Source organism: Coregonus lavaretus (genome assembly GCF_964263955.1).
Source record: "Coregonus lavaretus genome assembly, chromosome: 19".
In the NCBI taxonomy this organism is placed as follows: Eukaryota; Metazoa; Chordata; class Actinopteri; order Salmoniformes; family Salmonidae; genus Coregonus; species Coregonus lavaretus.
In genome coordinates this window covers 32,766,117-32,791,570 of record NC_140006.1, presented here as the reverse complement: position 1 = coordinate 32,791,570, position 25,454 = coordinate 32,766,117, and the positions used below count along the sequence as shown (strand labels likewise).

Sequence of the window (25,454 nt, the reverse complement as noted above, 5' to 3'; positions counted from 1 at the left end):
TTATACTCTATAATGGGCATAGCAGCTGATAAAGAGAGAGAAGACGGATAATGGATATTTAAAAATATTAATACAATATTACTGCAACACATATAGCTTGTTATGCTTCTCTGTTTACGCTACAGCAACGCTGGGGCTTATAGTTACTAAAGATTCTCTGAGGAGAAAGTGGTTGTTGTAGAATATGAGGATACAAGCATAGACTCACCTCGAGTAGCACTCTCTCAGGGTCACCACAGGAGAGTGTCTGCTGAGAGCCTGAGAGAGGAGACAGAGTCGGCGTGTCTCTATTAATTGAAAGAGTGTGCATGCTGTTGGGTGCCTCTGTGTTGTGAGTAGTAGGGACAGTTTTCATAGCAGACTTGAGTGGCAGCTGAGAGTTGGACCCAGCTTGGCTGAAGGAGGACTCTTCTGTTGAGATCTAGGTAGAGAAACATGATTAGGGCTGTTGCAGTGACCGTATTACCGCCACAGCGGCAGTCATGACCACAGTCAAACTATTACTCAAAGGTCATTTATATTCTTCTATAAAATCATTAATATAAGATAATGGCATGGGACTTATAAGCATATCTTGTCTGCTAAATGAACAAGGCTACAGCCTATGGCATGGCACATATCCAGATTTTTTCATATTTTTTATTTCACCTTTATTTAACCAGGTAGGCCAGTTGAGAACAAGTTCTCATTTACAACTGCGACCTGGCCAAGATAAAGCAAAGCAGTGCGATAAAAACAACAACAACACAGAGTTACACATGGGATAAACAAAACAATTAGTCAATAACACAATAGACAATCTATATACAGTGGGGAAAAAAGTATTTAGTCAGCCACCAATTGTGCAAGTTCTCCCACTTAAAAAGATGAGAGAGGCCTGTAATTTTCATCATAGGTACACGTCAACTATGACAGACAAATTGAGGGGAAAAAAATCCAGAAAATCACATTGTAGGATTTTTTATGAATTTATTTGCAAATTATGGTGGAAAATAAGTATTTGGTCACCTACAAACAAGCAAGAATTCTGGCTCTCACAGACCTGTAACTTCTTCTTTAAGAGGCTCCTCTGTCCTCCACTCGTTACCTGTATTAATGGCACCTGTTTGAACTTGTTATCAGTATAAAAGACACCTGTCCACAACCTCAAACAGTCACACTCCAAACTCCACTATGGCCAAGACCAAAGAGCTGTCAAAGGACACCAGAAACAAAATTGTAGACCTGCACCAGGCTGGGAAGACTGAATCTGCAATAGGTAAGCAGCTTGGTTTGAAGAAATCAACTGTGGGAGCAATTATTAGGAAATGGAAGACATACAAGACCACTGATAATCTCCCTCGATCTGGGGCACTACGCAAGATCTCACCCCATGGGGTCAAAATGATCACAAGAACGGTGAGCAAAAATCCCAGAAACACACCTAGTGAATGACCTGCAGAGAGCTGGGACCAAAGTAACAAAGCCTACCATCAGTAACACACTACGCCGCCAGGGACTCAAATCCTGCAGTGCAAGACATGTCCCCTTGCTTAAGCCAGTACATGTCCAGGCTCGTCTGAAGTTTGCTAGAGTGCATTTGGATGATCCAGAAGAGGATTGGGAGAATGTCATATGGTCAGATGAAACCAAAATATAACTTTTTGGTAAAAACTCAACTCGTCGTGTTTGGAGGACAAAGAATGCTGAGTTGCATCCAAAGAACACCATACCTACTGTGAAGCATGGGGGTGGAAACATCATGCTTTGGGGCTGTTTTTCTGCAAAGGGACCAGGACGACCGATCCGTGTAAAGGAAAGAATGAATGGGGCCATGTATCGTGAGATTTTGAGTGAAAACCTCCTTCCATCAGCAAGGGCATTGAAGATGAAACGTGGCTGGGTCTTTCAGCATGACAATGATCCCAAACACACCGCCCGGGCAACGAAGGAGTGGCTTCGTAAGAAGCATTTCAAGGTCCTGGAGTGGCCTAGCCAGTCTCCAGATCTCAACCCCATAGAAAATCTTTGGAGGGAGTTGAAAGTCTGTGTTGCCCAGCGACAGCCCCAAAACATCACTGCTCTAGAGGAGATCTGCATGGAGGAATGGGCCAAAATACCAGCAACAGTGTGTGAAAACCTTGTGAAGACTTACAGAAAACGTTTGACCTGTGTCATTGCCAACAAAGGGTATATAACAAAGTATTGAGAAACTTTTGTTATTGACCAAATACTTATTTTCCACCATAATTTGCAAATAAATTCATTAAAAATCCTACAATGTGATTTTCTGGGAAAAAAATGCTCAATTTGTCTGTCATAGTTGACGTGTACCAATGATGAAAATTACAGGCCTCTCTCATCTTTTTAAGTAGGAGAACTTGCACAATTGGTGGCTGACTAAATACTTTTTTTCCCCACTGTACAGTGTGTGCAAATGTAGTAAGTTATGGAGGTAAGGCAATAAATAGGCCATAGTGCAAAATAATTACAATTTAGTATTAACACTGGAGTGATAGATGTGCAGAAGATGATGTGCAAAAATAGATACTTGGGTGCAAATAAGCAAAATAAATAACACTATGGGGATGAGGTAGTTCGGTGGGCTAATTACAGATGGGCTGTGTACAGGTGCAGTGATCGGTAAGCTGCTCTGACAACTGATGCTTAAGGTTAGTGAGGGAGATAAGAGTCTCCAGCTTCAGAGATTTTTGCAGTTCGTTCCAGTCATTAGCAGCAGAGAACTGGAAGGAATGGCGGCCAAAGGAGGTGTTGGCTTTGGGGATGACCAGTGAGATATACCTGCTGGAGCGCAGACTACGGGTGGGTGTTGCTATGGTGACCAATGAGCTAAAATAAGGCGGGATTTGCCTAGCAGTGATTTATAGATGACCTGGAGCCAGTTGGTTTGCCGACTAATATGTAGTGAGGGCCAAACAACAAGAGTGTACAGGTCACAATGGTGGGTAGTATATGGGGCTTTGATGACAAAACGGATGGCGATAGACTACATCCAATTTGCTGAGTAGAGTGTTGGAGGCTATTTTGTAAATGACATCGCCGAAGTCAAGGATTGGTAGGATAGTCAGTTTTACGAGGGCATGTTTGGCAGCATGAGTGAAGGAGGCTTTGTTGCGAAATAGGAAGGCGATTCTAGATTTAACTTTGGATTGGAGATGCTTAATGTGAGTCTGGAAGGAGAGACACCTAGGTATTTGTAGTTGTCCACATATTCTAAGTCAGACCCGCCTAGAGTAGTGATTCTGGTCGGGCGGGCGGGTGCAAGCAGCGTTCGATTGAAGAGCATGCATTTAGTTTTACTAGCGTTTAAGAGCAGTTGGAGGCTACGGAAGGAGTGTTGTATGGCATTGAAGCTCGTTTGGAGGTTTGTTAACCAGTGTCCAATGAAGGGCCAGATGTATACAAAATGGTGTCGTCTGCGTAGAGGTGGATCTGAGAGTCACCAGCAGCAAGAGCGACATCATTGATATACACAGATAATAGAGTCGGCCCGAGAATTGAACCCTGTGGCACCCCCATAGAGACTGCCAGAGGTCCAGACAACAGGCCCTCCGATTTGACACATTGAACTCTATCTGAGAAGTAGTTGGTGAACCAGGCGAGGCAGTCATTTGAGAAACCAAGGCTATTTAGTCTGCCAATAAGAATGCAGTGATTGACAGAGTCGAAAGCCTTGGCCAGGTCGATGAAGACGGCTGCACAGTACTGTCTTTTATCGGTCGCGGTTATAATATCGTTTAGTACCTTGAGCGTGGCTGAGGTGCACCCATGACCAGCTCGGAAACCAGATTGCATAGCGGAGAAGGTACGGTGGGATTCGAAATGGTCGGTGATCTGTTTGTTAACTTGGCTTTCAAATACTTTCGAAAGGCAGGGCAGGATGGATATAGGGCTGTAACGGTTTGGATCTAGAGTGTCACCCCCTTTGAAGAGGGGGATGACCGCGGCAGCTTTCAAATCTCTGGGGATCTCAGATGATACGAAAGAGAGGTTGAACAGGCTAGTAATAGGGGTTGCTACAATTTTGGCGGCTAATTTTAAAAAGAAAGGGTCCAGATTGTCTAGCCCAGCTGATTTGTATGGGTCCAGATTTTGCAGCTCTTTCAGAACATCAGCTATCTGAATTTGGGTGAAGGAGAAGCGGGGTGGGCATGGGCAAGTTGCAGCGGCGGGTGCAGAGCTGGTGGCCGGGGTAGGGGTAGCCAGGTGGAAAGCATGGCCAGCCGTAGCAAAATGCTTATTGAAATTCTCGATTTCGTAGATTTATCTGTGGTGACAGTGTTTCCTAGCCTCAGTGCAGTGGGCAGCTGGGAGGAGGTGCTCTTATTCTCCATGGACTTTACAGTGACCCAAAACCTTTTGGAGTTAGTGCTACAGGATGCACATTTCTGTTTGAAAAAGCTAGCCTTTGCTTTCCTAACTGATTGTGTATATTGGTTCCTGACTTCCCTGAAAAGTTGCATATCGCGGGGGCTGTTCGATGCTAATGCAGTACGTCACAGGATGTTTTTGTGCTGGTCAAGGGCAGTCAAGTCTGGGGTGAGCCAGGGGCTATATCTGTTCTTAGTTCTACATTTTTTGAATGGGGCATGCTTATTTAAGATGGAGAGGAAAGCGCTTTTAAAGAACATCTGGGAAATGGTCGGTGGGGACTTAAAGAACAATCATGTCAAATTCGTTACTATGTTGTGATGTCATTAAAGACGTTGGAACAACATAACTGTATCTCTGGGGGTGTACACTTCCCAGTTATGAGGTTTGCATCTAATTGTTGTATAAAACTAATGATTAAGTATAATACAACTTTTGTGAAGATAACAATGTGATTGTAGCATTCTAGATGAGATGACTGTTTTCCATATTGATTTGTTCTCAGTCAATGGCCACGCCCAGATGAGCACAAACATGATGGAACACCCCTTTTACCCCGAGGGCATAAAAAGCCTTGAAAAACAAATTAACATTAGACCAGGAAGCCCCACGGCTTAAAATGGTTGGTACTCTACAGACCAGCCGACATACAGTGCGAGCTGAATATGGCAAAATGATGAAACTCTGAAACTCTCAACCTCTACACGAGGTGAAGAAGAAGACAACACACTAGACCTTATCATCTCAGTCTGCAGCTGGCATGTATAGTCATCTAGAGAACTTTCACTAAAGACACAAGTTGGGAAGGACAATCCCTCTCAGACAACCGTTGGTACATCTGAAGTATCTATTCTATCAACTCTACGAACTACAGGGTACGCTGAAGTATCCATTCTAATCACCACTACGACCAGAAACTCTACCATGGACATTGGGATCTCTGGTGGGCAAACGAGAGTCCTACATCATCAACTCAACTATCGAAGACAGCTACACGTAAATACAAGTTGCATTTCTAATCCGAATGAGCGGTTATTAGGGTTCTAAGCATTTGTATTTCCGTGAGTGTAGTTTCCAAAGTAACAACGATAGTTTGAATCTCTGTCTCTCCCTTCCACTCTGACCCTCCTTCTACCCAATCATTCATGCTATTGTTCGTCCAGTCCACTAGGGTCCTGTTCTCATTGTATTACGTTAGTAATCAATAACCTGTGTGTGTGTGTATTCGGTGTTATTATTTAGTTAGTTAGTAAATAAATATTTAAGACAATTTGTGTATTGCTGATTCATCAATAAGGTTAGGGTTCTTGCAGGTTCAAGGATTATGCAACGTTCAGAATGAGACTGATAAGAGGTAATTATTTAATTAGTGACTGTTATCGATATGAACTCCTGAGTGGCGCAGTGGTCTAAGGCACTGCATCGCAGTGCTAACTGTGCCACTAGAGATCCTGGTTCGAATCCAGGCTCTGTCGCAGCCGGCCGCGACCGGGAGACTCATGGGTGGCGCACAATTGTCCCAGCGTCGTCCAGGGTAGGGGAGGGAATGGCCGGCAGGGATGTAGCTCAGTTGATAGAGCATGGCGTTTGCAACGCCAGGGTTATGGGTTCGATTCCCACGGGGGGCCAGTATAAAAAATATATATATATGTAATCACTAACTGTAAGTCGCTCTGGATAAGAGCGTCTGCTAAATGACTAAAATGTAAATGATATATAACATATATCTTCTAAGAGTTTAATTCGGGAGATGGTAACTCGTTAAACAACTTCTTCCGTGGAGCCCCAAATTCCTAATGAGTTAATTGTTACATGATTAATTGAATCGAGTGACAATTAAACATAGTTAGTTGATTCGATAAATAACAGTCATACATTAAAGTAAGTCACGTCACGACAATATCATGTTTGTTTAGACCTGCCTAAAATAAATAATTGATTTATTGTGATGGTGTACATTAACTGGATTTATTATACTTTTTTTAAATGTAGATGTTCCAAAGGCACGTATCAGCGGCTTGTATGCCTGGAGGCCTGAGATGCCAAACGTGTTAGTTAATTATCAGTAATTTACCGTGAGACCGGCAGGCATTAACATGACAATAACCGGCTGACAAAATGTAATGACCACCACAGCTCTACACATGATACATGCATGCACGCACACGTACAGGCACAGACGTACGCACACAAACACAAACACACACACAGCACACATACACAGTGGTTAGAGGTACTGTAGACAGTAGAAGGCATGCTGAAGTACTGAAGATCCCCCACATACTGAAATCAGACAAACTTCACAGACGTCCCCTACCAAATACACCAAACCAACCCACACCACACTCTGTAATACCCCTAAAACACTTACTTCACTCACACATTTACTGTAACCAATGTAAGTCCATCCCAACACATATCCACACATTACATGTAATGAACTTCACACATAACTTCCCTACCTACCCCCCACCCTCGAGGGTGACAGTGACTTTAAGTCGCAGGCAGTGCTACCTCATCACGCGAGCGTGAGTCCGACTCACCTCCGTAACACTCACCAGAAAGCGGACCCCATGGTGTGCGCTGGTATTGGAGGCATTGGTGTGTGTGTGTGTGCAGGGTGGGCTTAGGGGATTGTCCATGGTGCCCAGGCTGGCCAGGTGTGTGTGTATGTCCAGTGTGTGTGTGTGTGTGCCATTGTCCTGGGCGTGCCTCTGGAGGTGGTCTAGCCTGCGCAATGGACCCAGCTGGAGGGACAGGAGTGACTGGAGCTGGGAGCGCTCTATAGAACCCAACAGGATCATAGAGTCTGGAGGACAGAGAGAAAGAGAAAGAGAAAGAGGGAGAGAGGGAGGTGGAGAGAGAGGAAGGGGGAGAGAGAGGGAGGGGGAGAGGGATGAAGGGGGAGAGAGAGAGAGGGAGGGGGAGGGGGAGAGAGATGGAGGGGGAGAGAGGGAGGAGGAGAGAGGGGGAGAGAGAGGGAGGGGAAGAGAGGGGGAGAGGGATGGAGGGGGAGAGAGAGGAAGGGGGAGAGAGAGGGAGGGGGAGAGAGGGAGAGAGGGGGAGAGAGGGGGAGGGGGAGAGAGAGGGATGGGGAGAGAGGGGGAGAGAGGGGGAGGGCGAGAGAGAGGAAGGGGGAGTGAGAGGGAGGGGAGAGAGGGAGAGAGGGGGAGAGAGAGGGAGGGTGAGAGAGGGTGAGAGAGGGGGAGGGCGAGAAAGAGGAAGGGGGAGAGAGAGGGAAGGGGAGAGAGGGGGTGAGGGAGAGAGGAAGGGGGAGAGAGAGGAAGGGGGAGAGAGGGAGGGGGAGAGAGGGGGAGATAGAGAGAGGGAGGGGGAGAGAGGGGGAGACAGAGAGAGGGAGGGGAGAGAGGGAGGGAGGGGAGAGGGAGGGGAGAGAGGGATAGGATGATAAAGAGGGAAAAAGAAAGAGATAGAGAGGGAAAGAGGAGAGAAAAGAGCAAAGGAGAACAAGGGAGAGGAGACAGAGGAAGAGAAAAGGGGTGCAGGGGATAGGGAAGAGAAAAGAGAAGAGCGAAAGAGGAAACAGTAAGGGAGAGTACTAAGCAGAATACAGAATAGATGGAATAGGACACAAAGTCAAAAAGCTGGAAGAAGTGAAAGACATGGGAGAGAAGAAGGGAAGCAGTAGAGTGACAATGTGTAATGGAGGAAGGATGCATCTTTAAATTATAGCAGACTATACACACACCCTTACCCGTGGACTCGACCAGGGCCAGTGTTTTGAGCTGTCCAGTCAGCAGGACCTCCTGTATGTCACGATAAGAGGAGGAGAGAGTGATGTAACGCACGTCTCTAACCATGATGTCCTCCACACGGACGTTATACTTCCTGAAGGAGCAGGGGAGGAGAAGAGGGGGGTAGGGTAAGAATGAAAGAGGAGATAAAGGAGGAAAATGGGGAAAAACAGGAAAATAAATAATGTCCGGAAGTTGAAAAGAAATAAGAAAGAATAGAGGGAGTATAATATCAAGTGAGGGAGATTGAGACACAAACAGATGGAAAGACAGACTCACTCGTGGTGCCCCATACCCAGCTCAGGGAGGTAGGGTAGTTTCTTGATCCTGATGATAGAGTCATATAGCGAGGGCTGGAGGGACTGGGCTACGGCGTTGGCCAGGATCACCGCTATCATCACCGGCAGGATGTGGCTGATCTGACCCGTCAGCTCAAACACGATGACCGCCGTCGACACCGTGTGAGTCACCGCCCCCGACAACGCCGCCGCACCTGGGGAGGAGGAATACACAGAGTCTGGATGATGACGATGATGAATATGGCTTTTATTGTCCAATGTGGTGGAAAGTGACATTTACAGTGGGGGAAAAAAGTATTTAGTCAGCCACCAATTGTGCAAGTTCTCCCACTTAAAAAGATGAGAGAGGCCTGTAATTTTCATCATAGGTACACGTCAACTATGACAGACAAATTGAGATTTTTTTTCTCCAGAAAATCACATTGTAGGATTTTTTATGAATTTATTTGCAAATTATGGTGGAAAATAAGTATTTGGTCACCTACAAACAAGCAATATTTCTGGCTCTCACAGACCTGTAACTTCTTCTTTAAGAGGCACCTCTGTCCTCCACTCGTTACCTGTATTAATGGCACCTGTTTGAACTTGTTATCAGTATAAAAGACACCTGTCCACAACCTCAAACAGTCACACTCCAAACTCCACTATGGCCAAGACCAAAGAGCTGTCAAAGGACACCAGAAACTAAATTGTAGACCTGCACCAGGCTGGGAAGACTGAATCTGAAATAGGTAAGCAGCTTGGTTTGAAGAAATCAACTGTGGAAGCAATTATTAGGAAATGGAAGACATACAAGACCACTGATAATCTCCCTCGATCTGGGGCTCCACGCAAGATCTCACCCCGTGGGGTCAAAATGATCACAAGAACGGTGAGCAAAAATCCCAGAACCACACGGGGGGACCTAGTGAATGACCTGCAGAGAGCTGGGACCAAAGTAACAAAGCCTACCATCAGTAACACACTACGCCGCCAGGGACTCAAATCCTGCAGTGCCAGACGTGTCCCCCTGCTTAAGCCAGTACATGTCCAGGCCCGTCTGAAGTTTGCTAGAGTGCATTTGGATGACCCAGAAGAGGATTGGGAGAATGTCATATGGTCAGATGAAACCAAAATATAACTTTTTGGTAAAAACTCAACTCGTCGTGTTTGGAGGACAAAGAATGCTGAGTTGCATCCAAAGAACACCATACCTACTGTGAAGCATGGGGGTGGAAACATCATGCTTTGGGGCTGTTTTTCTGCAAAGGGACCAGGACGACTGATCCGTGTAAAGGAAAGAATGAATGGGGCCATGTATCGTGAGATTTTGAGTGAAAACCTCCTTCCATCAGCAAGGGCATTGAAGATGAAACGTGGCTGGGTCTTTCAGCATGACAATGATCCCAAACACACCGAGTGGCTTCGTAAGAAGCATTTCAAGGTCCTGGAGTGGCCTAGCCAGTCTCCAGATCTCAACCCCATAGAAAATCTTTGGAGGGAGTTGAAAGTCTGTGTTGCCCAGCGACAGCCCCAAAACATCACTGCTCTAGAGGAGATCTGCATGGAGGAATGGGCCAAAATACCAGCAACAGTGTGTGAAAACCTTGTGAAGACTTACAGAAAACGTTTGACCTGTGTCATTGCCAACAAAGGGTATATAACAAAGTATTGAGAAACTTTTGTTATTGACCAAATACTTATTTTCCACCATAATTTGCAAATAAATTCATTAGAAATCCTACAATGTGATTTTCTGGAAAAAAAATTCTCATTTTGTCTGTCATAGTTGACGTGTACCTATGATGAAAACTACAGGCCTCTCTCATCTTTTTAAGTGGGAGAACTTGCACAATTGGTGGCTGACTAAATATTTTTTTTCCCCACTCTTTTTGCTTTCCACAGCCTCCCTAGACATACATACAACTACAGAAAGTTTGGACACACCTACTCATTCAAGGGTTTTTCTTTATTTTTACATTGTAGAATAATAGTGAAGACATCAAAACTATTAAATAACACTATATTTTATATTTGAGATTCTTCAAATAGCCACCCTTTTCCTTGATGACAGCTTTGCACACTCTTGGCATTCTCTCAACCAGCGTCATGAGGTAGTCACCTGGAATGCATTTCAATTAACAGGTTTGCCTTCTTAAAAGTTAATTTGTGGAATTTCTTTCTTTCCTTCCAATCAGTTATGTTATGACAAGGTACAGAAGATAGCCTTATTTGGTAAAAGACCAAGTCCATATTATGGTAAGAACAACTCAAATAAGCAAAGAGAAACGACAGTCCATCATTACTTTAAGACATGAAGGTCAGGCAAATACGGAACATTTCAAGAACTTTGAAAGTTTCTTCAAGTGCGAAAACCAAACTCTGCATTCCACAGTAAGAACATCATACCAAAGGTCAAGCATGGTGGTGGTGGTGTGATGGTTTGGGGATGCTTTGCTGCCTCAGGACCTGGACGACTTGCCTTAATAGAAGGAACCATGAATTCTGCTCTGTATCAGAGAATTCTACAGGAGAACGTCAGACCATCCGTCTGTGAGCTGAAGCTGAAGCGCAGCTGGGTCATGCAGCAAGACAATGATCCAAAACACACAATCAAGTCTACATGAAAATTGCTAAAAAGCAACAAATTGGAAGTTTTGGAATGGCCTAGTCAAAGTCCAGACCCAATCCCAATTGAGATGTTGTGGCAGGACTTGAAACGAGCAGTTCATGCTTGAAAATCCACACGTCACTGAGTTAAAGCAGTTCTGCATGGAAGAGTGGGCCAAAATTCCCCCACAGCGACGTGAGAGACTGATCAACAACTACAGGAAGCATTTGATTGGAGTCATTGCAGCTAAAGGTGGCACAACCAGTTATTGAGTGTAAGGGGGCAATTACTTTTTCACACAGGGGAATTGGGTGTTGCATAACTTTGTTTATGAAATAAATGAAATAAATATGTAATTGTTGTGTTATTTGTTCACTTATGTTCCCTTGATCTAATATTAGGTTTGGGTTGAAGATCTGATAACATTTAGTATCACAAATATGATAGAGAAAATTAGAAAAGGGGCAAATACTTTTTCATAGCACTGTATGTGTAAAATAGTAAAAATAAAGAAAAACCCTTGAATGAGTAGGTGTGTCCAAACTTGTTAATGCATATTTCAAGTGTATTTGTTATCTTCACTGTTCTAAACAACAAAACAAATGAAAGCACAAGCTAGTGATTTGTGATTGCACTAGTCACATTTATCCAACAAGTCTTTCATGTCCAACATTTTTAATGGATTGTTCAAGGTCATGTATCGCTTATGGCCCACTAAACAAGAAATCAATGAGAACCTGATTTTTTTTTATTTCAACCCAAAACCTGCTGACTTTTCTATCGTAGCAGAATTCATTTTCATCAGTCACATTCAATAAGATAGCACAATTGACAAAAATAGCTTTGGCATCACACCAGCCTCCAGTTTCGATCACTTCAGAGAACAGAAAGAGCCAAGATAGAGCCTATGAAGAAGTTCAGTCTCACATTTGGTTTCAGTGATAAGCGGACACGTTAGAGCCGTAATGGAGCCTAAAGAAAACAAAACAGGTTAGTTTGAATGCAACTGGTGGAGTGAGATACAGAGACATCCACTACTCACCCACTACAGCATAGCCGCCAGGCACTATGGGATAGACACTGCCATCGGCATGGATGCCATCAGGGAACATGACTGCCATGGTCTCTCCTACGAGACGCCCAAATGCTGCACCTGCACATCACACAAATAAATTGTTTGTGTACATGCAGGTGTTTTTAGTGTGCATGGCTAAATACATACATTCGCACACAGCAAGTGACTTACCAATGAGGAAAACTGGCATGAAGGCCCCACATGGTACAGGCATGGTGGTAGCTACTGCAGACATCCAGAACTAGAGAGAGAGAGAGAGAGAGAGAGAGAGAGAGAGAGAGAGAGAGAGAGAGAGAGAGAGAGAGAGAGAGAGAGAGAGAGAGAGAGAGAGAGAGAGAGAGAGAGAGAGAGAGAGAGAGAGAGAGAGAGAGAGAGAGAGAGAGAGAGAGAGAGAGAGAGAGAGAGAGAGAGAGAGAGAGAGAGAGAGAGCGAGAGAGAGAGAAAGCGAGAGAGAGAGAGAGAGAAAGCGAGAGAAAGCGAGAGGGAAAGAAAGAAAGAAAGAGAGCGGAAGAAAGAAAGAAAGAGAGAGAGAGAGAAAGAGTGTGTGAGAGAGAAGTTTGGTAGAGGAAACTGAGAATAGACACAGAAGAGGCATAATATCCTAATTTTCACACCAACACAATCAGACAATCACAAACAAATCAGACTCGCCTCTCCTAAACCCACGCACAAAAACACTCTCCATTTTAAAACAACACACACGTACCTTCATCACGATGAAGAAGATGAGAGTGATGAAGACATTGACCTGGGGGTGTTTCCAGGCGTGGGAGTGGCTGATGTAGTCAAACTCCTCGGCAACACCCTGGCGACACCATGTGCGGTTGTCCAACAACGCCACCAGGGACTCATGCTGCGTCAGCTGAGGAGACAAGGAGAGACACAACTGTTAGGACTGGGATATACTGTATCAATCTCAATAGTCTAAATTGGCTTCCTTTCCTTATCTCCTTCCCTTCGCTGATCTAAGAGGTTAGGATAGGTGAAGACAACACAGGACAGGTCCATTCACAAAAGAGAAAATGAAGGGAAGGGGACGAGGAGAGGAGGCTGCTTTAGACAATTGAAATGCATCTCTGTTTCAATACTTTGAAAGGTGTATCATACACATTGTTGTTGACAGACGCAGATATATAAAAAAATGGAACTACTGACCTGTCCAGCCATGAACTGTCCAAACCCAGGGGGGAAGGTGAGGGTTGAGATGATCAAGGTGACCATGGCAGGAAACACCAGACGTCTGACAGGGAGAGAGAGGAGCTGTGGGTTCATTAATGTGTGTGTGTGGCCAGCTCTAGCCTTTTCAGCTGTGGGTTCATTAATGTGTGTGTGTGGCCAGCTCTAGCCTTTTCAGCTGTGGGTTCATTAATGTGTGTGTGTGGCCAGCTCTAGCCTTTTCAGCTGTGGGTTCATTAATGTGTGTGTGGCCAGCTCTAGCCTTTTCAGCTGTGGGTTCATTAATGTGTGTGTGTGGCCAGCTCTAGCCTTTTCAGCTGTGGGTTCATTAATGTGTGTGTGTGGCCAGCTCTAGCCTTTTCAGCTGTGGGTTCATTAATGTGTGTGTGTGGCCAGCTCTAGCCTTTTCAGCTGTGGGTTCATTAATGTGTGTGTGTGGCCAGCTCTAGCCTTTTCAGCTGTGGGTTCATTAATGTGTGTGTGTGGCCAGCTCTAGCCTTTTCAGCTGTGGGTTCATTAATGTGTGTGTGTGGCCAGCTCTAGCCTTTTCAGCTGTGGGTTCATTAATGTGTGTGTGTGGCCAGCTCTAGCCTTTTCAGCTGTGGGTTCATTAATGTGTGTGTGTGGCCAGCTCTAGCCTTTTCAGCTGTGGGTTCATTAATGTGTGTGTGGCCAGCTCTAGCCTTTTCAGCTGTGGGTTCATTAATGTGTGTGTGTGGCCAGCTCTAGCCTTTTCAGCTGTGGGTTCATTAATGTGTGTGTGTGGCCAGCTCTAGCCTTTTCAGCTGTGGGTTCATTAATGTGTGTGTGTGGCCAGCTCTAACCTTTTCAGCTGTGGGTTCATTAATGTGTGTGTGTGGCCAGCTCTAGCCTTTTCAGCTGTGGGTTCATTAATGTGTGTGTGTGGCCAGCTCTAGCCTTTTCAGCTGTGGGTTCATTAATGTGTGTGTGTGGCCAGCTCTAGCCTTTTCAGCTGTGGGTTCATTAATGTGTGTGTGTGGCCAGCTCTAGCCTTTTCAGCGGCACCAAGCAAGATTTGGTTGCCCTGCCCCCCACCTAACGACCCTTGTGACGTTTACACAGGCAGCCCAATTCTGATATTTTGCCCAATTCTTGGAAAAAGAGCTGATCTGATTGGCCAAAAGACCAATTTTTGGAAAAATAGTATAATTGGGCTGCCTGTGAAAATGCTGCCTCAGTTACTGACATAAGAAGCTGATGCACTACCAAATTCCGAAATTGCACATTGTGCAATTCAAACTACTATAACTTTCTTAATTGGGAGCCCCCCTAGCGGTAAGGCGAGCTGGCACTGACTCTTTATACAATGAGAGGAGGGATGAAGGGCATACATATATTGTAAATCATACAGGAAGAAAATAATGGCACATGGACTAGAGACAACATTTTTATTTTTTCATAGCATTATACAGTTAAGACATCAGAGAAGCATCCATCATTATAAACCGGGAAGTTTGGGTCCTGGATGCTGATTGGCTGAAACAGCATTCCAGCTGTGTGTATATCTTACAATATACCACAGGTATGATGCAAGAATACTTGTTTACTATTATATTTATGTTGGTAACCGGTTTATAATAGCAATAAGTCACCTCGAGCCGGGAAGCTGGAAAAAATCTGCAGTTCTGCCCTTGAACAAGGCAATTAACCCCCACAATAACTGCTCCCCGGGCGCTGATAACGTGGACTGATTCAGAGGTGTTGGGTTAAATGCTGAAAAATGTATGTTGAATGCATTCAGTTGTGCAACTGACTAGGTATCGCCTTTCCCTTTTGGTATATGGCAAATATACCACTGCTAAGGGCTGTATCAGTATGTTTTACTGAAGAATGTGTTTGTTTCATATGATTGTGTTTTGCTTTTTGTGTTTGTTTTTCATGTATTGTGTTATTGATGTGTATATACAGTACCAGTCAAAAGTTTGGACACACCTACTCATTCAAGGGTTTTTCTTTATTTTTACTATTTCTACATTGTAGAATAATAGTGAAGACATCAAAACTATGAAATAACACATATGGAATCATGTAGTAACCAAAAAAGTGTTAAACAAATCAAAATGTATTTTATATTTGAGATTCTTCAAATAGCCACCCTTTGCCTTGATGACAGCTTTACACACTCTTGGCGTTCTCTCAACCAGCTTCACCTGGGTCATTGTCCTGTTGAAAAACAAATGATAGTCCCACTAAGCACAAACCAGATGGGATGGCGTATCGCTGCAGAATGTTGTGGTAGCCATGCTGGTTAAGTGTGCCTTGAATTCTAAATAAATCACAGACAGTGTCATCAGCAAAGCACCCCCACACCATAACACCTCCTCCTCCGTGCTTTATGTTGGGAACTACATATGCGGAGATCATCCGTTCACCCACACCGCGTCTCACAAAGACACAGCGATTGGAACCAAAAATCTCCAATTTGGACTCCAGACCAAAGGACAAATTTCGGCCAGTCTAATGTCCATTGCTCGTGTTTCTTGGCCCAAGCAGGTCTCTCCTTTTTATTGGTGTCCTTTAGTAATGGTTTCTTTGCAGCAATTCGACCATGAAGGCCTGATTCACACAGTCCCCTCTGAACAGTTGATGTTGAGATGTGTCTGTGACTTGAACTCTGTGAAGCATTTATTTGGGCTGCAATTTCTGAGGTACAGTTAACTGTAATGAACTTATCCTCTGCAGCAGAGGTAACTCTGGGTCTTCCATTCCTGTGGCGGTCCTCATGAGAGCCAGTTTCATCATAGCGCTTGACGGTTTTTGCGACTGCACTTTAAGAAACGTTCAAAGTTCTTGAAATGTTCCATATTGACCTTTATGTCTTAAAGTATGATGGACTTTTGTTTCTCTTTGCTTATTTGAGCGGTTCTTGCCATAATATGGACTTGGTCTTTTACCAAATAGGGCTATCTTCTGTATACCACCCCTACCTTGTCACAACACAACTGATTGGCTCAAACGCATTAAGAAGGAAAGAAATTCCACAAATTAACTTTTAAGAAGGCACACCTGTTAATTTAAATGCATTCCAGGTACTACCTCATGAAGCTGGTTGAGAGAATGCCAAGAGTGTGCAAAAATGTCATCAACGCAAAGGGTGGCTATTTGAAGAATCTCAAATATAAAATATATTGTGATTCGCTTAAACCTTTTTTCATTACTACATGATTCCATATGTGTTATTTCATAGTTTTGATGCCTTCACTATTATTCTACAATGTAAAAAATAGTAAAAATAAAGAAAAACCCTTGAATGAGTAGGTGTGTCCAAACTTTTGACCGGTAGTGTAGATACAGTATGTATAGTGTAAGTGTTGTTTATTGATGTGTTTGACAGGTTGTCATCTAAAACTACTCCACCTTTCCAGAAATAAGTATCTCACTGTTGCTGCTTGCTACAGACCCCCTCAGCCCCCAGCTGTGCCCTGAACACCATATGTGAATTGATTGCCCCCCATCTATCCTCAGAGTTTGTATTGCTTGGTGACCTAAACTGGGATATGCTTAACACCCCGGCCGTCCTACAATCTAAACTAGATGCCCTCAATCTCACACAAATTATCAAGGAACCTACCAGGTACAACCCTAAATCCGTTAACATGGGCACCCTCATAGATATCATCCTACCTAATTTACCCTCTAAATACACCTCCGCTGTCTTCAACCAGGATCTCAGCGATCACTGCCTCATTGCCTGCGTCTGTAATGGGTCCGCGGTCAAACGACCACCCCTCATCACTGTCAAACGCTCCCTAAAACACTTCAGTGAGCATGCCTTTCTAATTGACCTGGCCCGGGTATCCTGGATGGATATTGACCTCATTCCGTCAGTAGAGGATGCCTGGTTGTTCTTTAAAAGTGCTTTCCTTTCCATCTTAAATAAGCATGCCCCATTCAAAAAATTCCGAACAAAGAACAGAGATAGCCCCTGGTTCACCCCAGACTTGACTGCCCTTGACCAGCACAAAAACATCCTGTGGCGTACTGCATTAGCATCGAACAGCCCCCGCGATATGCAACTTTTCAGGGAAGTCAGGAACCAATATATACAATCAGTTAGGAAAGCAAAGGCTAACTTTTTCAAACAGAAATGTGCATCCTGTAGCACTAACTCCAAAAGGTTTTGGGACACTGTAAAGTCCATGGAGAATAAGAGCACTTCCTCCCAGCTGCCCACTGCACTGAGGCTAGGAAACACTGTCACTACCGATAAATGTACGATAATCGAAAATTTCAACAAGCATTTTGCTACGGCTGGCCATGCTTTCCACCCTACCTCTTCTGAAAGAGCTGCAAAATCTGGACCCCTACAAATCAGCTAGGCTAGACAATCTGGACCCTTTCTTTCTAAAATTAGCCGCCGAAAAAAAAAAAAAAAATGTATTCACTAACTGTAAGTCGCTCTGGATAAGAGCGTCTGCTAAATGACTAAAATGTAATGTAAATGTCTGAGATCCCCAGAGATTGGAAAGCTGCCGCAGTCATCCCCCTCTTCAAAGGGGGTAACACTCTAGATCCAAACTGTTACAGACCTATATCCATCCTGCCATGCCTTTCGAAAGTATTTGAAAGCCAAGTTAACAAACAGATCACCGACCATTTCGAATCCCACCGTACCTTCTCCGCTATGCAATCTGGTTTCCGAGCTGGTCGTGGGTGTACCTCAGCCACGCTCAAGGTCCTAAACGATATAATAATAATAATAATAATAATATGCCATTTAGCAGACGCTTTTATCCAAAGCGACTTACAGTCATGCGTGCATATATATTTTTTGTGTATGGGTGGTCCCGGGGATCGAACCCACTACCTTGGCGTTACAAGCGCCGTGCTCTACCAGCTGAGCTACAGAGGACCACGATCGATAAAAGACGGTACTGTGCAGCCGTCTTCATTGACCTGGCCAAGGCTTTCGACTCTGTCAATCACCGCATTCTTATCGGCAGACTATATAGCCTTGGTTTCTCAAATGACTGCCTCGCCTGGTTCACCAACTACTTCTCAGATAGAGTTCGATTTTCAAGTACATATGTTGTAGAATTAAACACCTATATGCCTTAAAATGTTTATGGATTGAGAACCAGTTGAAGGGTTAATACAGAGCAGAGACATTTATGTGTTTTTCATAAACTCCCTGCAGCTGGTCTGGGTATGTCAATGACATGTGATGGCTGTGTGGAGATTGGAGTAACAATGGACCTAGTGTTATCATTTGTTTTGCTTATGACCCTATGACCTGACACATGGCCACATGCACATAATCTCAAGGGCCAGGGAGGATGGTAAATGATAAATGCCTTAATGTATGTACGTGTATTATTTGTAAAGAAAGGGTCTGCAAACATATAATGAGATTAGGGAAAGGGTCTGCTACCAATATAATGAGATTAGGGAAGAGGCTTCCTGTGGAAAAGCGCCCATGACCTTTTGGAGTAAACCACATGTGACATTTGGACGTTGAAAGATAAGGGTAGAGTGGCACTAAAATAAGTTAATCATTTGCCCTAAGGGGAGGGACTGTATATGCTATGTAACATGATTATGCATTTGTGTGTATAAAAGGGAGCTCTAAGCCAAAGAGAGACAGTTGTTGCTCCATGGAGCAAGCTCGGCTTTGTTATGCAAATAATAAAAGTCTAAATTCACAAGTTCCAGTCTCTTGAGAAATATTTTTAAGTTGACTACTTTTTGAGTCAAATATTTCTACGACATAATTGGCGAGCTTTGCCAGGAGTTGAAAAATAGGGACCAGAGACGGTATACATCTGCAGTTGTGAAACGGCTTGGACGGACCATACAAACAAAAGCGGCCGCTTTTAACAGGTAAGCCAAGTTCTTACTTATATAGTATAACGTTTGTGTGGTCCGATCCGGGGCTCGGCAACATCTAAAGAAATACCAAAGTAGGTCTCTCCAAATTTAAGAACCAGAACATTAGAGGCTAGGAGCTTTTGAATTTAAGAATACATGTCGATGTCACTCTGTTGTTTGTCTGAACCGTCTGTTCAATTGATTTGATTCATTTGATTCATCTTGCTGATCGCTCTGTCTGGGTCATTTCGACACGGGCGGCTGTCCAGCTGGTTGAGCGATCAGACAATAACATGTTAAAAAGACCTACAGATACCGCTCTAGACGTGTAGTGGAAGTGAATCGTCTTGAGGACTGCTTAGGTAGGCGAAATCCTGTGCAATAACGCTCTGTGTCGTGAAAGTGTATCAGAGAAAGAGGGCCGAATTTACAGGTCGCTTAGGAAAGCGTAGTAGAAGTCCAGGTGTGTAGAGGAAGTGTAACACCTGGGCTAAATAAATAGAAATCCTGTGGATACCACTTTGGAGAGCTAAAATTAGCACTCCAGAGGTCTGAATGGGCAGGTGGCTAGCTAAATTTGGGACCTACGGTACCGCTCTAATGAGGAATTCATTGTTAGAGGTCTGCTCGGGTAGGTAGGGCATCATCCTGTGTTGTGGTGATGCCAAAATTAGGTAGGGTCGATCAGGTAAAAAAGTTAGGTCATCCAGCGTAGGTGACAGCATAAATTGGAGTAACACCGGTCATCCTGAGTAGGTGAACGGGTTAAATAGCTACAAGGGCTTCAAAATATTGAGAAAGTGTTAAATAGAGTAGGTCTGCTCATCTCGTATGGGTGAATGGGTTGCTTGGGCGGCTGTGAGTCATTCAACTGTCTGATTCATTTGGGCACAAGTGGCTGCTCATCTGTATGAATGAGAATAATAAGAAATCCTGCAGATAACAGCTTATTTTCTGTGTTGAGGAGAGAAGCTGTGTTTGAGGTCGTTTGAAGTGTCGGTGTTTGGTGGAGAAAGGTTGGCGCACCTTTCCTGGACCGTTGTTTGAGTATAACCTGGTAGGAAGGACGCACCCGGTCTCACACCAAGAGAGGAAGAGTGAATGGTGCGTGGATATTCATTGACCAACTGAGTGTAGAAAATTCACGTTACCAGGAGGCGTAGAATAAATCCTGTTGGAGGAACAGGTCACGTGTACCGGTGTGGTCATATGACGTCTATGCATTGTATTTTGATAAATCTTTTAGGGTATGTTTCTGACATTATATTTAGAAACTTTAGAGGTGATGTAGTATTATGATAAATTGACTACAGTAAAATAATAACTAGGATAGGGTTAACATTCCAAATTTGGGCCCTTTGATAGAATAAAATATTCCTGTAGGTTATACAAATAGTAATTAAGGGCGTTTGAGAACAACATTGTATAAATATGGAATAAGAGTGGTATAATGGTGTAAATTAGTCGCACTCTGAAGTTTGAATGATGAGATATAGAGGTGTGTTTGATAATTATATATACGTTGGAATAATAAGCTTTTCTTGTAAATTATATCTTGGAGTTTCGTACAACAATGCCTGTCATAGAATTTTGTAAGATCAGGGAATAGTGACCAGCATATATGATTCTAGGAGGATTCTATGACTGAGGGAAAGGATTTGGGTAATTTGTTGTTTGTTCCGCTGACACTAGATGGTGATTAACTGATTTGTGGCAATAAAGAATAATTAGAAACATGAATGGTTTGGTAGATATGAATATATTGGAATATAATGAATTTTATGTGAGTGTGATTTAATACGAGGGATTGGATAAAATTATAGGTGTTGACTTGCCCAAACACGTAGACGTACGTGGAAATGGGAGAGAGTACATAGGACGTGGTAGAATTAAGCATTATAATAAACTATCTATTATTTCAGAAGCAGAGGTAAGATAGTCAAGGAATTTTAGTATATTAGGGGAAAATATAATTCATTTGGTTAGGTCGTTAGATCTGGTGCCAAATCAATGAATGTGGGGTTTGACTCGTTGACTGTTAAATTGTATACGTTGAGCGTGTGAGATCTGTGTCCTTCAAAGCTATTTTCTGATAAGGTGTGGTATGTGCCAGATACTATAACTACTGACCATTATCATTGGAATAAAGGAGGATTAACTTGTCATTTCAATAAAGCATAGATTCTGCATCGCTGAACAGAGTCTAGGTTTTCTAAGTATAGTTTAGCTATAGTTGTGGGTTGTTTAGATTGAAGGAACAGTCAGGATAAGATTGGAAGATTTAGCAGCCTGAGTCTTTTCAGACTGAATTTATTCTTATTCAACGGGAAAGAAGGAGGAGTGTCTATAGTCTAAATCAGAAAGGACAGTTACATACATTTGAATAGCGGACTGGTAATTGCGATAGAGTTATGGCCATAATTTGAATTGTTTAGGTAGACTGGAATGAAAGTAAGGTCTTTTAATAATATGAATATAAATGTATTATTAGTTATTGTTGGGATGTGAATAGACTTTACTAATGACATGAACTAGTTTCCGGTTAAAAGAGAGTCATACTTGCTTGACTGTATCGAGCTGAAAGAGATATTTGAAGCAAGTTTGAATAGTTGGATGGAAAACATTTATTTGACACATTCTAATTGTTATTACTTTATTCTATAGTTTGCGTGACACTAGTGATGTATGCGAATAGATGAATTCTAGAATGATAATGTATTTTCGTTACGTGAACTAGGGGATGCAAGGAGCTTTGGCTATTATGCTGAGTGAATAGCACCAATTTAGAGTGGGTTCTAGATTTGTTGAATAAATAAACTTATATTTTAAACTAAAGTAATGCAATAGGCTACAATTATAACATTATCAGAAAAAGGCACTATACGCTCATCTGTGGTCCTCTGTAGCTCAGTTGGTAGAGCACGGTGCTTGCAACGCCAGGGTTGAGTGTTCGATTCCCAAGGGGGGCTAGTTTACTTATAAAAATGTATGAGCTCACTAATTGTGCGTCGCTTGGAATAAGAGCATCTGCTAAATGACTAACATGTAAAAATCCTAACCGGTATGGAGAGAAGAGTGCGTGGTAGTAATTTTTAGTCATTGAATAAGGTTTTGCTAGATTAAACGAGTGACAATGGTGGAATATGTCTATAAATAAATTGGATTGTAACAAATGGATGATTTCAATATATGATGGTAAACTACAGCAAGTGTTTGGTGTTACTTGTAGCTTACTTAGAAAGGATAGTTAATTCATTCTGATAATGGCGGAGTGATGGTTTAATTGCGTGGCTATGATTTTAGTTGATTACAAGAGAAATAGGATATAGTTTACGACGCATGGAGAAGTGAATGTCTTATATGGTAATAGATCAACTGAACCAAACATGACGTTACTATGGAAATTTAGCATGGTTAATGTTGTTAAGTTCGTTTTTAAACCCTATGATAGAGGTAAATGCAGAACGCTGTTTGAAAGTGTGTTTTATTAGGTCTGCTAGTAAAATTGAAGAATTTCCATTTTTGTCTGTGGGTGTTAAACATTGGGGCTTGCTGAAACGCGAGAGCGCTATAAGGGACATTATGGGTTAAATTAGGTGTACAAGGATCGCGTATTTTGTAGGAAGTCGTAGAAGGTTGAATATTATCGGCAGGAAATTGCTAGCTAGTTAGCGGAGAGAGCTAGTGCGGTTTTCGTTGGGTGACGTCACTTGCTCTATGAACTGGAAGTAGATGCTTTGTGTGGCATTGGTGGAGCGACGGGTAACGGTGCTTCGATGGTGAATGTTGTCGATGTGTGCAGAGGGTCCATGGTTCGAATCCAGTAAGGGACAGAAAGCAAATCTTTTACATTGATGTTATTGATGTGAATTACTGGTTTCATTGATAACATTATAGGAAAGATGTTGTCCTACCAATCCATGTTGGATTGGATAACATAGTAATTAAAATTGCATATTGATGAATTGGATGTTTTATTGGTTTTTACTATAAATATAACATTATTTGTCATCTTTTGAGGCACCGTTATAAGGGAAATTAGCGGTAGAGTATGATAGATATTGTAGAGGGTTTAAAAAATAAGTTAATTGGGTGATGAGACAGGTTGACTTGATGTTGAATGGGATTGTTTAATAAAAGTAATTATTTATATTTAGGAGAATGAGAATATGTTATTAGGTAGTATTGCTTTGTGGAGACGATTTACTAATGAAGAACATGTCTCGATAGTTGAATAAGGAACGATATTTTATAATTGATCATTTTATTATGACATTATATAGTTTGTTTAAACAGCAGTGAGTTATGATGATGTTTTATTACTTCAGATAACGATAATTTGTTTATAGTACATTGAACCTTGGGAGGTAGTTGTTGCTGTTGGCTTGATGGATTAAGTAGACATCTTTTTATGGGTTTTGGATTATGAAATAAGTTTATATTTTTAAAAAAACATCAATGCAACAGTTTGCGACGTTTAAATTACTAAAAAGGGGTTATAGGTTTATAGTGGAAGGTGTAGTTAACTTAATAAAATGGTGTTATTATCTAGTGTCTTCTAAGTGGGAGTTTTCTTTTAAGGATTGATGGGAGTCTCCTATAATATTATGTTAGGGGTAAAGTAGGACACGACGTTTCAAACAATTTTAAATCGATGCTGGGGTTAATGATTGTTGATGAGATAGGACTGGGGATACATGTATGATGTTTTGTGTGTAATTACTATCTTTGGATTGTTGATTATATGTTAACGACATGTATACTTTCTCTTCCAGGAACATGGGGATTTCTTTATTGGGAGGTTAAAAAAGTCTGTAGGCTAGGGTGGAACTAGTTAGTAAAATTAAGTAGTTTTATTTTTAGGTTGTCATAGGGAGCTACCAAAATAAATAAGGCCTGGCCATTTTTGTTTGTTTATTGTTTTACTATATGGTGTTCGAATAACCACAAACAAACTACTTAGTATGAAATGTTAGCTGTATAGGATTTTTATTTCTATTTTGGGTTTTTTGACAGGATGGAAGTGAAATATCTTAAAGGGGCATACGCATGTAATTTGGGTTTTATTTACTGAGTGATAAGTAAATATGTGTGATTTATTTTGAAAAGAGCTGTACTAAGGACTTACTGTACACTCGGGATAGAACATTTATGAAATGTTTTGATGGTTATTAATGAGTAGTATACTATTGGATGAAACAATTAATTGAATGATTTCAATGACCTCTGAAATCTGTCCTGGCTTTATAGTGTGACCTGATCACCCGCACTATAAATTCTAGAGGCATGCTGTATTAGGGGGTTAGATATAATAAGGATAATTGTGAAGAAGTTTATAATTTGGACAAAATCCTATATATTTATATATATTAGTCCAAACAGGACAAGGATGAAGTGAGAGAGTTAGTCCTGAAGGAGAGGTATTCCTTGAATAGTGTTATGGGATACAGTTAAGTAAAGATATGCTCAAGGGTTGTCATTTTCAGTTTAGTTATTATTTTTGGTTTAATAGGCAATATTGTTGTTGTATTGTTTTTTGAACACATGAATCACGATGTGATGCATGTGTCCAAGGGAGGTTTTAATGTTTTATAATGGTTTTGTGGGGAAATATGCAGGGTGTATTAAGGATATGAGCAGTAGTAATAATGTGTTATGGGTTAGGTTAAATCTTTTTTGTTTTTGTGATAGGAGGCATGAAATAAGTGGACTACAACAAGCTGGAAGAAGGTGTGCTTCATAATTTCAAGGCTTCTCTTGACGGATGAGAGGACATAAGTAGCATACTGTGTCTCACCTAACCTAACAATGTTCCTAAGATTTTCTTTTCATGGGTGAAGATAACTCTGCCCAACTGAGTAGGAGAATCTGAGTATTTTCTGTGCCCTGGAGACTATGTGATGGCAAAAGACTACAGAAGAAAGAGCTGGAAAGACCCTATGTGGAGGGGCCTGTACCAGGTGTTGTTGGCTACCTTAATGATGGTAAAAGTGGTGGAGACAGATGCTTAGATCCATGTTTCCCACTATAGGAGTGTTCCAACCTCAGCCATTGGGTAGCATTGTTGTCTTTTGTGTGTGTCTGTGCTTGTGTCTTTGCAGCAGTAACTCCGAGCTTCCCTATGGGTAGGCTGATAGAAGGACACTCATCGCAGACCGATGTCGATAGATTGAGAGGGACTCTGGCTGATCCGGAGACACTAGTGATGGGAGAAGGTTAACAGCTAAAGGTGACCATACATCATCGTCCCAGTTACACCAACAGCGGTACGGATAGAGGGGAGTGTGATCGGGTATCATCTAAACCATTGTACCAGAGTGAGGGAACTGATGACTAGGAGACCACCGAGACTTCCAAGA

General features: G+C 42.4%; 1 protein-coding gene across 1 annotated transcript in view; it reads right to left on the bottom strand.

Annotated features, from left to right (window-relative positions):
- LOC311146712 (chloride channel protein 2-like) overlaps window positions 1–25,454 on the bottom strand; it is a gene marked incomplete at its 5' end in the record, with an annotated part of 57,229 nt that overhangs the window by 3,795 nt on the left and 27,980 nt on the right. The window contains 8 exons of the mRNA XM_084183265.1: window positions 209–421; window positions 6,915–7,180; window positions 8,087–8,220; window positions 8,406–8,619; window positions 12,058–12,168; window positions 12,262–12,331; window positions 12,797–12,952; window positions 13,246–13,330. Coding sequence (XP_084039391.1) covers window positions 209–421; window positions 6,915–7,180; window positions 8,087–8,220; window positions 8,406–8,619; window positions 12,058–12,168; window positions 12,262–12,331; window positions 12,797–12,952; window positions 13,246–13,330 — 1,249 coding nt within the window. The remainder of the gene's footprint in view (window positions 1–208; window positions 422–6,914; window positions 7,181–8,086; window positions 8,221–8,405; window positions 8,620–12,057; window positions 12,169–12,261; window positions 12,332–12,796; window positions 12,953–13,245; window positions 13,331–25,454) is intronic.